The 14,348-nt window shown below is 44.1% G+C and overlaps 1 protein-coding gene across 4 annotated transcripts in view; it reads left to right on the forward strand.

The window, feature by feature from the left end:
• Window positions 1–14,348, forward strand: part of RCAN2 (regulator of calcineurin 2) — a 95,612-nt gene that overhangs the window by 73,829 nt on the left and 7,435 nt on the right. For all 4 annotated transcript variants that reach the window (XM_075414967.1, XM_075414968.1, XM_075414966.1 and 1 more), the window contains 2 exons: window positions 3,060–3,233; window positions 5,242–5,413. In XM_075414967.1, the coding sequence (XP_075271082.1) occupies window positions 3,060–3,233; window positions 5,242–5,413 (346 nt within the window). The remainder of the gene's footprint in view (window positions 1–3,059; window positions 3,234–5,241; window positions 5,414–14,348) is intronic.

The raw sequence follows: 14,348 nt of genomic DNA on the forward strand, positions 1-14,348 counted from the left end.
CTGAAAATGTAGAAAAATTCAGATGTATGAATCTTCGTAATGGGTGATGCACTTTCAGTTGGTGCAGTAGATGTGTCTCGACTGTGGACAGACTGTCCTGTATCGATGTCAAATGGAGGGCTTGATTTCTCTCTTCCCCACGGCGTTTTGGGAGCGTTAATCAAAGCTGGATCTCTCAAGCTGCGCCAGTATCAAATTGAAAAGTAAGCAGAATAAAGTCCATAGCGCTGTAATGTTCTCCCAGTGTTACATTTGGCGTCCAGTACTTAATCAGCTTTATTTAGAGATATTCCCAGCTGTCCCTTTCGGTGCCTAATGAGAACGCATCCTAGTACTGTCCAGAAATGTGCCCAGAACATTCCTTGTGCTCGCTGTTCTCGGCCCCCCATCTGAAATCTTGTCCTCCCTCCTTTTGCATTATGGCCCTAACGAAGACCTAGGTTCCACCTTGTCAGATGCGCTGTGCACAGAGAGCAGGCACACGGGGCTGGCCGATGCAAGGAAATACTGCTGTGTCCATACAGGGAGAATCTGTTTCCTAATCAGCAGTCAGTTGTAATAGATACTTACTTCCCAGGGGCCAGAGAAGTCCGTGCATGATTTCCTCCATGGTTGGTAAAATTATTTTTTTTTCTTTATATGATGAATGATTTCATTGTTGACTTATGAGGAAACCAAGAGCTGCTACAGGGCACTAGGAAATACTCACCTTGCTGCTTATTTTTAGCTTATGTGACCTGTGTTGTAATACCTTGATCATCTCATATATGTATATATATATGCATGTGTATATAAATATAAATACCTTGATATTTCATATATGTATTTAAGTTTGTTTACTTCAAGGTGCTTTTTAAAAAAAATACTGAAGAAGACTGAAGTAGGCAATACAGGTAACAGGTATAAGCTTTAATTCGATAGTCACTATTATCTTTTATTTAGATTATACACAGTACTGCATGTTTCTGAACACTGAGCAAGTCCTACTTTACCCATACACTGGTCCTCTGTCCCTTTCTCTCCCTTCCCCCAGCCCTCTTCCCCCGGTCATTGTGAAGGTTAAAACCTTCACAAATCAAAATTCCAAGCAGGACAGGCCTGGGATGACTGCCGCTTTTGGCTGACCTTTATACAAATGTCACTGGATGTAGACTTATGCTCAGGAAAATGGATTTTGCAAAACTGTAAGCAAAGCAGTTCAAAAAAACATAACTCAGGTGTGAAATGTTGACAAATTGAACATTAGGTAGTATGACTAGACCCACTTGTACAAAGCTATCAACTTCACACTGTTGGTGGGATTACTGCCTGCCTTTATTCACCATCAACCAAACCACTGAGCTCTCTCCTCTCTTTTTTTTTCCCTTCTCCAAAGTATCTCCTGTGGTGAGAGGAAGAGGTGAGTGAGGTCAGACGAAATGAAATGAAAATCATGAAAGCTTAAGAGACCACAGGGAGGTTCCTTTGAAAGAGTGCCAGAGATGGAATATCAGTTGTGGGGAAGAAGACCACAGAGTTGGCAGTGAATGAAAGGAGATCTGGTACATGCGCATTGGCGTTTCACACTCCTTGCCATGAACCTGGGCTGTTTTCCTGGTTAACTCTTTAACAAATGTGTCGTGCTGACAGTAGGCACTCCCACCCACAGTGCTACTCGTGCTCCCTGATACAGCTCCACTGTGCTTCAGGACACGTTTTTCTAAGAAGTTCTGGATTCTTTGTCTTGTTTGTACGATCAACAGATGAGAAGTGAAGTACTGAGGAGATTACATAAATTGCATTTTCTGTTTCGTCTTCTGCAGCCTCTACCAATTATCCACTCTAAGGGATAAGAAATTGTTTTCCTGGATGAGAAGAAAAGAAATTGTATTTCAAAGCATGTAAAAACATGCTTACTGGCAGACATATCAAAGAAAATGTCAGGTTATTGTAATCATACAAACTTCTCCACCTGAGATAATAACCCTCACTGTATGAAATGATGTGGCAAATCATCTCAAACACTGTTTTTTTCAGGATAAAGAAGGGGCTCCTAGAAGAAGGGGCGTTGCTCTGGCTGATTTTCCATCTTCTAAGACTTCAGGTCTGGGTTGCAGTAGTTAAAATGCTAGGACTTAATGTGCAACTCACAGGATGGCAGTCTAAAATCTGAGTAAACATAAAGGCTAGACTAAATGATAACTGCTACCTTTCAGTCTTAACATTTTTTGAATCTAGGCTTGTGTGAATGAAAAGACCTGTGCAAGTGTGTCAGAATTGATTTAAGGACTTCGGTTTTATTTGGTGGTGTGGAACTAGTCGTCTGTGTCGCATAGTTTACAGACAAATTGCAGAGAGTCTGATCCTCCAAGGCTGCTAACGTACCTTGAATTTCTGTCGATCTCTAAAGAGGTACACTTCAGACCTTTCTTTTACAATGTTAAAATATCCATATGTGTGTCATGTGGTTTTGAACATGGAGTTCTACAGCTAAACATTTTTAAGCCTGAAATTTGTCTTTGGGACGGGTCACTGTTTTCAGTTACTTAATGTTTTCCCTGCTGTTACAGGAACTCTTGAGGAAAGAGTGTATATCTGTGCTAAATATTTAAATTAAAGAACATCCAGAAAAAACGAACATGCAATACAAAATGACCCTGCAGTGTTCATGTAACTGTAAACCTCGGTTATAGTGGGCCTGACTTTGTCTGCTGACTCCATTGTAATTCAGCAGAATGTTTGCTTTTGTACAGATGAAACCACAGTTGCCTGGTGATTTCAGTCATATGCCCTTTCCAGCTTCATTTCATAAGTCACTGTCACAGTTTTGCTCAGCTTTTACAAGAAGTTCAATAGCTGCTTGGTTCTCTGTTTGGAGACCTCTTCCTCCAAACGTTTTGCGGGGTTCAGCACTTCCAGACCAGTGCTTTCTTTTCACCAGAGCCCTTATTAGTCTATGGAGACCCACCCCCAAAGGCCACAGGCTAAACCTCCTGGTTAAACAGTTGTCGTCAAGTTTCAGATTATTCTTTGCCAGAGCACAAAGTTAATCTTCAGCATTATTTCTTTTTCATTTGCAGGAAAAATTTGAAGGCTTGTTCCGTGCCTATGATGACTGTGTGACATTCCAGCTGTTTAAAAGCTTCAGGCGTGTGCGGATTAATTTTAGTAGTTCCAACTCAGCTGCTCGTGCCAGAATAGAGCTGCATGAAACACAGTTCAGAGGGAAGAAGTTAAAGTTGTATTTTGCACAGGTAATGAAATCTGTTATCTACTTGTATGTTAGCGCATAGCTTTTATAGAAATATTGCACAATAACACTGAATAAAAGTAATAAAGGTTTCTCCCATGCCCAATCTCTCTGTTAAAAGATTCCTCAGACATTCTTACATTGCTTGAGCTGTACCTGCCCAGCAGCTCTGCACTAAATTTAATGGACCACTTAAAACCCAGGTTGCTTATTCAACGTACAGAAGTTACGTAGCTTAAACTGATTTAGAACATTGGGTATTTTCTGTGGGTAACTCTCTAAAATAACCATTAGAAAACCGATAAAGTATCATAAGTTCATAAAGAAAGTAGGGCTGAATTACTTATTTGACTGCAACCCTGAGCCGCAGTCAGGCTTCCTCCTGCCTTTTTCTTTTTTCCTCTTCACTGAATACATGCGTGAATTTTCTAAAAGGAATTCAGTAATTTCAAGTAAAAGGGAGAAGACAGGGGGAGAAGAATAACCCCCGCCTGGGGGCATAGGTGACGACATCCATCTGTTGGAAGTGTCAGATGGGCATTTCAATTCTTCTTGGCCAAGGGTGAGAGAACCCAGATCTCCCACAGCCTGGGTGAGTACCAGGCCCCATCCAGGGTACAGGTAGCTGAGGAAGGTTGAGAACCCAACCGCCACCTCTTCTGAATGTATTTTAATAAATTACTGTGGCCACTGTGGCTTATGGGATACTCACTCGTGCTTAAAAGCAATGTAAGCGTGCCGTGAGCTGCCAGGTTGGGCGTTAAGGGCCTCGGGTTAAGGGCAGGCCATTTGAAGATATCAGTCGAACCGAAGTGACAGTTAAATTTTGAGCCTCTGCAGCCTGGTCAGAAAAGGAGCTGTTCTGACCCTAGGGAGAAACAGAACCTGAGGAAGGTGGGAAACTATGTTTGTGAAAACACCAATGTGCTTAACGTGTTAGATGAGTTCAGATCTTACAGACGGGTTTAGGTGCTGACAATCCACCTCAATCCCATTTTATAAACCTTAATCTAGATCTGGCTCTGAATTTTTTTCTGAAAGGTTTCAAAACCTGCTGTTAAGCAGATCTGAGAATCATTTCACTCTAACTGCACAATCAGGAAAACTGTGCATAGTAATGATTAGTTTCCATATCTAAGCTGATTTCCTGCAAAGCCATTTAGGTATCTCACTGTGCTCTCCAACAGATGCAGTCTTAAATTAGTTGTGTCCAGGGAATGAGTATGTGGAAGCAGCACAATGTCTGGAGCAGTGTGTGTTTAGATGGGCCTGAGCCAGACTGAATAAGCACTTCCAGAACTAGAAGTTCTGGGGAACAAGGAGTGGAGCGACCCAAACTGGCTCCTGGCAAAACCTGTTCCGGTACAGCAGGGTGCTGTCACACAAAAGCAGTTTATTGCTTCTGGGCCCAAACTGGTTGTAAACTTGCTCAGGTACGGCTCTAGTATAATTCATTTATGTTGATGCTTGTTTAACATACCAGAAAAAAGCAGAAATTTAACTAGATAATTTAAGACGGAAATAAAATGAGAACAATTAGTTGCAAATGACTAAGAACGTGACAGATTTCTTTATCACTTCAGCTAAAATCAAATCTTCAGAAACCTCTCTGAAGTTACTGATAAGGCCTTGGTGTGGGAGTTACTGGTTTGTTTTCTAAGGTCTGTTTTTATTTAGCAGTTTAGGCCAGTAGATCACAACAATGTCTTTTCAGCCTCAAAAATCTCTGAACTAGCAGCAGTGGGAAGCTACCAAAGCTTTGCATTTATCCTCAGAGAACATATACAATAGGCACAAACATTGCAGCTTTGCTCATATAACAGCCCCCTACAGTGTATTTACTGTAGAGGAACCATCTGTAAAGTTGAGATCAAATTCATCTCCAGACCTTCTCTGCTGAGGCTGACGCTGAAACCCTGCCTGGGTGGCATTTGGTATCAGAAGTGTGTGAGTTGAGTAATCATTCCATTTACCCATCCCATACTAAACAATGTATTTGTTACGCTTTGAAGATTCAGACCTCCGAGACAGATGGAGACAAGCTTCATTTGGCACCACCACAGCCTGCAAAACAGTTTCTCATCTCGCCTCCAGCCTCCCCACCTGTAGGGTGGCAACCAATAGATGATGCAACACCTGTCATCAACTACGACCTCCTTTATGCAGTTTCTAAGCTAGGACCAGGTAAGCTTGTGATCCTTGTGTGAAAATGCGTCAGAAAAAGCAAATGAGAATTAGCAGCGTAGATAACTGCAGAGGAAGCTGGCGTAAAGCCTACAAGTTGCGTTAAAGCTTTGGATTTAAGTTGATGCGTGTCAACCTGTTCTTTGCTCATGAATGAGTTTTACCATATGTACGTACAGAATTATATTTTATCTGCAGCTCATAACTGCTATTTGAGTAGCAGATCAAAGCTTGTTTACACAATTTATTGCGCTTGGGTTTGTGCTCAGATAAGACACCTGATGGTTTATGTGGGGACCGTGGAAATTCTCGTCCATGAACTTGACGAGTTTCTGCTTTAAATCACATCTGCTTGGTGCTGCATTCCAAGATGCACAATACCTCGTCAATTGTTTCGGCATCGCTGCAGCTCCACCAGAGCGGAGAATCTCTGATGTTAACAACTTCGCCGAGAGAGAACTACCATCCCCAGTCCTGGCACGGTCACTCTGTTGGGACTCCCCCGGTTCTGTTGAAAACTGTATGCAGAAGGAATGGGCTAAGTTGTAGCCTCTGTTAACACAAGATGGGTGTCAACAGGTAGTGCAAATAGGCCTTCTTCTGTCTTCCCATCTTCAGCTAATGCCAGGAACTGAAGCTAGCTGTGTTTTTTTTAAACAATGCTTCCCCTTAGAAAATACACATCTGATGAAACCAAAACTTTTCATAGGAGAAGATTACTTTTGATTTAATTAAGTCATCTTTACAAATAATTTTCTTTCAAAGCTGTTAAAGCATCCTCTCTTAAAATTTTCAAAATGCAAAAGGTTCCAGTTTCAGGTCTAAGCAGTATCATTTGGAAATTAAGTCAAATTTACATCTGCAAACCATAAGAAAAAATAGCTTGTGACATTATTTTCATATTAAAATAAAACACTTCAGATCCAACCTAATAACAATTTGGGGGTTGAGCTCATGAAAATTTATCAGAGTGTATTTTTGAAATTCTTGTGGGATGAGAGAATTTTTTCCTCCCCAGCTGTACTGAAGATGTTGGGTTCTTGTTCTGAGATGAGGTTCCAGGTGCAGGCATCTTATCTCTGGGGCTTTTGTGTAACTGCACCAGAGTAACCCATAGCTGAAGTGTGTGGGGTGCAGGAAGAGATGTTTCGTGATTCACAAGGTTTGCAGGATCACCTCATACCTTTTTCACAGGAGATCTGTCACAGGGGGGAAAATATATATCAGGAGAACATCAAATTTCCTGTGTTTTATTCCCCTTCAACAGGAAAGCCCATAGAAAAGGGCTGTCAGGTGTAACACTTTGTACTGTATTGCATATTATTATTTCTAGAATTGATGCTTTTCCTCTAAACTGCTGAATAAAAGAAAAACAAAAAACTTTTTTTTTTTTCGTTTGATGCAGCAGTGTTATAAATGGAAACATGGAAACGAATTCCCTAGCTAGCTGGGTAATAAATCAATTCCTGTTCTAGAGCAGTGGAATGTGAAATACCACTCATTGTCCCACACGCTGGGACAGCTTTGCGTGAAGGTCGTATTCACCCGTATTTAAGGAGCCTGCAGGGAGCAATATGAAAAGTCATTGTGTGCTCTCTTCTTGCTATTTTTAGCGCTTGTTAGAGAGATCAATTTTAGTTAACTGCAGTGGCGGTTTTAAAGTAGTGTTGCAGTTCTCAGTTGTGCATTTACTATGTTTAGAATTTCATTGAAAAACAAATCCCACCAAAACTCATTTCTCAGTATCACATCAGTAAAGATGCTGTTGTACATCAAATAGCACTGTTAGCCTCAGCTAAGTAAGATTTTTTTTTTTTTTGCATTTAAAAAAAACAATGGAAAATGTAACTACGGCTTATCAGCTATCAAAAAATGCTCACTGGCCCAGTTGTTTACAGAACTCTGAATATTAGAGCCTGATTTCTGTGTCTTTAACTTATGAGGAATCTTTGCTGTATTAAACACACGGATTTGGTAAGATTAATATCTGAGGACCAGGAAAACTCATTTGACCATGTAAATAGTGAACACTTTCTTTGTTATGTGCTCAGTACAAGAGGAGTTTTACTGACCTAGTTTGCTGGGAATGTAAGATACACTGCTTGGACACAGACCCATGCTGCTTTCCCATTCCATAAAAACACGTCATCTCCTTTCGCAGTGCGCTGCCGTAGTCGTCATTGCCACAGAATTAGGGACTAAAACTGTGCCTAGGTGCCAAGGCTGGGAGATTCGCTCCAGAGTAACATGAAGGGGCTGGAAGCTAGTTAACAGATTTGCTGCGTGTTGTCCTTTTCTAAGCTCAGTGTTTGGACAGGTAGTTTTTTGTGGTGGTTTTTTTTTTGTTTTGGTTTGGGTTTTTTTCATCCTTGTGGCTGCAGCAATGCCTGTCTGGCAAGGTCTAATGGAAAAGATTTCTTTTTGCTGTACACAAAAGGAAGTTGGCTTTTGGTCCTTTGACATTAAATTGAGATTGGTGAGGGTGCGTTTACTTCTTAGAAAACACCATGGCATATTTAAGTTTCTGGTTGATTGATGTATATTCTCCTTTTCTGCAGATGCAGAGATGGAGCTTTAAATGAAGCATGAACAGAACGCAATAGACCAGTCAGGGCCAGAACTGTGGCCGTGCCTGGTTCTGACCACCAGCCTACAATTTTTTCAGTATCTTGCAAATAAAGAAGTGTGTTCGTTAATCTCTTTGATGAAAAACACTTCCGCTGTCAAGAGAACTTCCCGTAGTTTGAAGTACTGATGAAGATACAAAGGCATTGCACTGAACTAGGGTGGTAGCTTGGCTGTTTGCCTGTCGGGCCCAGGTTGTCTCTCTGCCTGGCCAGACTTGGACCTATCTCTTTGCTGCGGGAGCACTTGCAGCCCACCAAGCTGTTGTCTAGTCTAGGCCCTCATGTCTTCTCCGCAACATCTTATAAAGTCTTAGTTTCATCCCACTGAGGAGTACAGGAAATCATTTTAGATGAGAAAAGTTTGTTTCGGAGGGTGGGGGGGAATCTCCAGGTGTAGGCTATGTGTATACAGCAGAGCTGCTCTGCCATTCCCGTTCCATAAAAACACGTCATCTCCTTTCGCAGTGCGCTGCCGTAGTCGTCATTGCCACAGAATTGTGTATTATGTATTAGTGCAGCAGTTTACAAACCAGCACCATCTTCTTGGCACTGCAGTAAGTCGTTATTTTCTGGAAAACAGTCCTACCCTCTCCCTACCTACCCCCCAACCCTTCATATTTCTTCCCTCCTTTCCCCATTGCCTCTTTCAAACCTGTCACCCCAATTTCTTCTCAACAAACTGCCCTGTACCCCCTCACGTTCTGACTCTGCACTCCAGAGTGCCTTTCCCCAGGATCCCAGGTGCTGCCCTGGTCTCCCTTCGCCGTTCTCAACCCCTGCCTGCCGCTCACGCAGCAGCTGCCCGGACAAATTGCCTTTCTCCCAAGGCTTTGATCTGCAGATCGTGGCTCCACCGATGAGGTCTGCACTATACAGTAACACGCAGTGTAGGTTAGGGTCCTGAGCCTTAGCTGTTCCACCTGCTCTCCAGTCTGATTTTGCCCTCTGTCACTTAGCACTCACCTCCACGGTTTCAGGCACTATTTGAAAACCAGTGCAGGCTGGGCACCATCTCCTATAGCCCATGTAGACAAGTTTGTACCAGTTTCGGTTCTCTCCACGTTTCCCAGTCCCTCATCAGCATTCCAGCAGGCTTTGCACCTCCTGCATGCCCTCAGGCTACACTCCAGGTCATGTAAAATACATTTTTCATGTTATGGAAGCCCCATTCTGAAGTGTTACGCATGATGGCTCTTAGGTCCACAGTGGCAACTCTTGGGATGCAACGGAGACCCTGCAGCAGTCTGCGCCAGTTGGCTGCTGGGTCTGTGAACGATGCGTGGTCAGAGGAGGGGTTGGGTCGGGGTTTAATTTTTAGACAAAAATTCTGTTTTTGAGCAATTAAGATGTAGCTATTCCTGCCAAGCTCTAGGTGGGCTGCTTGAGGAGGATGCGTAGCTCGTGCCCCAGCTCTGCCCTGGGTTTGGCTCGCCCTTGCCCAGGGAACGGGGAAACGGGGCAGAGCAGGACCCTGCCCAGTAAATGCCGCACACGGGGATTTCACACCATGTCTCGCACGACCAGTTTTCTATTCCCAGGTGATTTCAAACTCTCGGGTTTGTTCTCACTGATTCAAAGGAAATACTAAATATTTCATTTGACTTCCAGAAAGGATTAAAAGGGGGTGGAGGGGGAGGCAGATGGGTCATAGATAAAATTTTCCATCTCTGTCCTTCCTCTCCCCTCTGTTCTGTGGCTGCTTCTGCCCTTCCCTCCCCTTACCAGGGCCAGGGGTACAGGAGAGCTGCTGGGTGTAGAAAGCTTTCCTTCTGCCATGTTCTCCTGGCCCGGAGAGGAGGGTGCCCTTCTCCTGCAACATCAGTAACGGACTTCCAGAGAGCAGCTGCTCCATCTCGCGTGAGGCAGTGCATGCACTGGAGGTGTCATATGGGATGGGTGCTTGTATCTCTTCCGACACGAACACACATCCCTACAAAGGACCACCCGTTACTTGTACCATGTTATTTGTAAAGCACTTGGATGAAGGGACTGTAAGTGGAAGGTTTTTTTACAATGCTGATGACATGCTTAACGTGGAATGGACAGCTCTGAACCCGTTAACCTTGACCATGAGTCAGAATCAGGGATGAGGTAGCTGCACGCTGTCACTCCCATTTCTTCATCATTAATTAAGTCTATGAACATACTCTTTGCTCGACAAAAGAGCCTCATTAGACAAGAGATGCACTGTCAATGAAAGGTCATAGCAACGATTCACAAAGGGATAGAAAATCACATGCCATTCTTTTTAATTCTGAAATATCATCATTTGCTTTTGTGCCGTCCTTGAGGTCATCTTTCTTGTGTCACCTGTGGGTTTGCTTGTGGTTAATGTGGTCACAAAAGGGAGTGGCAAGTGACATTTCGACACTGTCTCCCGTATCATCCTCCTAGGGAAGCTCAGGAAGTGTGGGCTGGATGAGTGGTTGGCGAGATGGATTGAGAACTGGCTGAATGGCAGAGCTCAGAGGGTTGTCATCAGCGGCGCTGAGTCTAGTTGGAGGCCGGTAACTAGTGGCGTCCCCCAGGGGTCAGTACTGGGCCCAGTCTTGTTCAACTTCTTCATCAACGACCTGGATGAAGAGTTAGAATGTACCCTCAGCAAGTTTGCTGATGACACAAAACTGGGAGGAGTGGTGGATACACCAGCAGGCTGTGCTGCCATTCAGCGTGACCTGGACAGGCTGGAGAATTGGGCAGAGAGGAACCTGATGAGGTTCAACAAGGGCAAGTGCAGGGTCCTGCACCTGGGGAGGAACAACCCCATGCATCAGTACAGGCTTGGGGGGGACCTGCTGGAGAGCAGCTCTGCGGAGAGGCACCTGGGTGTCCTGGTGGATGACAGGTTGACCATGAGCCAGCAGTGTGCCCTGGCTGCCAAGAAAGCCAATGGGATCCTGGGTGCATCAAGAGGAGTGTGGCCAGCAGATCGAGGGAGGTTCTCCTTTCCCTCTACTCTGCCCTAGTGAGGCCTCATCTGCAGTACTGCGTCCAGTTCTGGGCTCCCCAGTTCAGTAAAGATGAGGAGCTACTGGAGAGAGTCCAGCGGAGGGCTACAAGGATGATGAGGGGACTGGAGCATCTCTCCTATGAGTAAAGGCTGAGGGAGCTGGGCTTGTTTAGCCTGGAGAAGAGAAGACTGAGAGGGGACCTAATTATGATTACAAATATCTGAAGGGTGGGTGTCAGGAGGACAGGGCTGGACTCTTTTCAGTGGTGCCCAGCAACAGGACAAGGGGCAACGGGCACAAACTGAAGCCTAGGAAGTTCCATCTGAACATGAGGAAGAACTTCTTCACTCTGAGGGTGACGGAGCACTGGAACAGGCTGCCCAGGGAGGTTGTGGAGTCTCCTTCTCTGGAGATATTCCAGCCCCGCCTGGACAAGGTCCTGTGCAGCTTGCTGTAGGTGACCCTGCTTCGGCAGGAGGGTTGGACTAGATGACCCACAGAGGTCCCTTCCAACCCCTACCGTTCTGTGATTCTGTGACATAAAAGCTGCTAGGCCCATTATTGAATGGTGAAACTTCAAATTCCTATTTTTGTTTTCTTACATGAAGCAAATAAATAGAGGAACATTGCTGCTCTTTTCAGGGGTATGTTAGGAACATTTTCTGACAAATCTGTATTGTGGAGGTGCCACGGCTTAATTCTTCCCTGCGTTATGTCCTGAAGGTAGAGTTTCGATGTTTGAGCACATTTGATGAATTTTGTGATATTTTTCTGAGTAAATTTATGTAATATTTAAACAACTTATTAAGGGATAGAGATAGCCCAAAGACTGCTAGAGAGGAAAGACACCTCTTCCCAAGAGTTCTTTCACTCCACGTGTGCGAGTTCCCCAGGCAAGCGGGAGAAGCGGGAGCAGTGGGACAGTGCAGGGCCTGAGAACTCCAAGGAGGACAGCATCGGGGACAGCTGAAGGAGGTAACTGGACAGATGCTTGAGTGGTAATAGCTACCATAGTTGGTGAGTCTTCACTACACTAGCTCGACTTGATACCCTTAGCTTGGGACAACCTGTATCTTGTAAGCATAACTCGATTGCAGTGATTCAGCCGTTACTCCACTAGCTTAACTGCTGCAGATTTAGCTCATATTTTTTTTCTTATGCTGGAGGTGGTGTTTCAGAGGGAAGAAAAAAACATGGAAAAAAGCAGAAGGGAAGGGGATAATCTGGCTGTATCTATTGGATTTTTATTTTGTACTTACTATGTTAGTATTTTTCTGCAAACAACAGTTACATTTAGGAACAAGATACAGCTGTGTACAAGTCCCGTGGTTACTGCTGTCCTCTTCCTAGCTCAGCCATCAAAAGGTTTTCTGCAGTTTGAGCCACAGTTCTGCAGGCATGAATAATTGTGAGTACAGAACTGAGTCTGCAGCTCATTTATGCTCAGAAATAACTGTATGCCTTAAAAACCTGATTTATGAGTGCATCACATTTGGATTTGCAAAGTGACATTAATTGCTGTTGCAGTTACTTGTGCCAGAGGCATCTGAGTATTTTTCCTTGTGCCTGTACTTACTTCCACTGTTCTTTTTCAGCGGAAAGAGTCCTTCTGGGAAGGATTTGAACAGTAAAAGAATGTGGCATTTGAACTGGGATTATTACCTTTTAAGAGGGCAGTGAATCTGATTTACTTCGCGGCGCCAGTGTACGAGGAGAGGGCCCAGCGTTGCGTGTGCGCAGCGCTGCAGAGCTGCTTGTAGCTGACAGTGACCAATGTAGCCGGGGGTGCCGGCTGGCAGCATTGACGTCAGCCCATAGCTGAGAAATTAGCTGAAGCCTGTAGGGAAAATAGGCAAAGAAAAACCATATAATTTCTCAATGCAGCACAGCCAAGCTATTTCTCTTTTTATATTTTAGCCTATCAGCAAGACCTGTAATGCTTTGCTCAATTTGGATTCAGAGGAACGGTTGCCAAAAATAGAGCAGTTAAATGTCAACATTAATGGTATCACAGCAGTAAAATATTTCTCACAGCAAGATGCCTGACTTATAGCTATTATTCACTAGTTGCCTCCTGTTTTTTTAGGCAAAAATGCAGCATGTACTCTAGGTGCAAGCCTCCCAGTCTTATTTGGACCAAGAATTTGTCAGCACAAATAGCATGTGAGCACAGTCCCAGAACTGCGTGTGCTGATGCAGGGCCAAACCCACAACCCCTTCCGCACATGAATTTCTATTCCACAAAGTTGTCAATAAATAAACATCCAAATTAGGAACACAAGCAAACCACGAGCGCTTTGAGGTGGGGACTGCCATTTCATTTTCATCGTACAACACCTACCGCTGCCAGGTTCTGCCTGTGGTGCAGGCAGTTGGGAGCTGCTGCACCGCAAGTACAGGTCAGCTGGGTACACTGGGACCTCACCTTCCTCATCTCAGAATATTTTGCAGGCAATATGCAGTGGTTCTGGAGCAGTCTCATGAAAAAAAAATCCAGGCTGTCAGGTGTGCGTGTGGTCACTGTAAGCCTATGTAAATTTAACTGTGGCTTGTGAGTCCTGGAGATGAGAGTGATGACAAATGGTCCAAAGAGGGGCCGCGCGTTGTCTGGAATGCTTTCTAGTTCTTAGTGCTGCGAATGGGTGTTTGTCACTTCTGAGAGACCAAATCATCCTGTCAGAAATGTCACCTCTGGGACTCTTTTTCTTTACAGTCTTAAATTAATTCCTTGCGATTTAATAACCAATACCTACTCACATCCTGTGTGCAATCCAAAACACATGCAGTGGCAGCAGACTGAAAGCAGGACTGGAAGTCCTGTGTCTGATCCTGATTCTCCTTTGTTTGCTTGTGGACTCCTGCAAGTAACCGCCGAAGCCATATTCATCTTCCTCGTAGGCATACTGGGTGGAGACTTAAATAAGGAATACACATAGTCAGAAAATCTAATGCACTGTTCAAGCGTTTAGCCTGATAGTGAGCATTTATAGACTGTACTCTGTAATCTCATCTGTAGAGACAGAATTTGTTACAGCCCCATCTGAAGAGCTTTGAATCTCAAAATCCATCTGGAGCAGAGATATGTATTTTTTTATCTCTGGAGCAATTGGACCAAGTGTTGATGTCTGTCTGGAGGTGACAAATTGCAAAATCTAGTGGACTTCAAATGGGACTGGAGCCGTACCTAGACTGAAAGAAAACGAACAAAAAAACCCCAAACCCAAGAACAGCCCTAGCCCAAGAGGTGTGACGTGACTTCAGACCAGATGTTTGATAGGTTGGATTCCAGTCCTTCTTCTTAACCATGAGCCTCTGTGTTCTGCGTTGTCTCTTGGTGCTTTGTTTGTTTGTTTAGTG

The sequence above is a fragment of the Opisthocomus hoazin genome, chromosome 2, assembly GCF_030867145.1.
Source record: "Opisthocomus hoazin isolate bOpiHoa1 chromosome 2, bOpiHoa1.hap1, whole genome shotgun sequence".
In the NCBI taxonomy this organism is placed as follows: Eukaryota; Metazoa; Chordata; class Aves; order Opisthocomiformes; family Opisthocomidae; genus Opisthocomus; species Opisthocomus hoazin.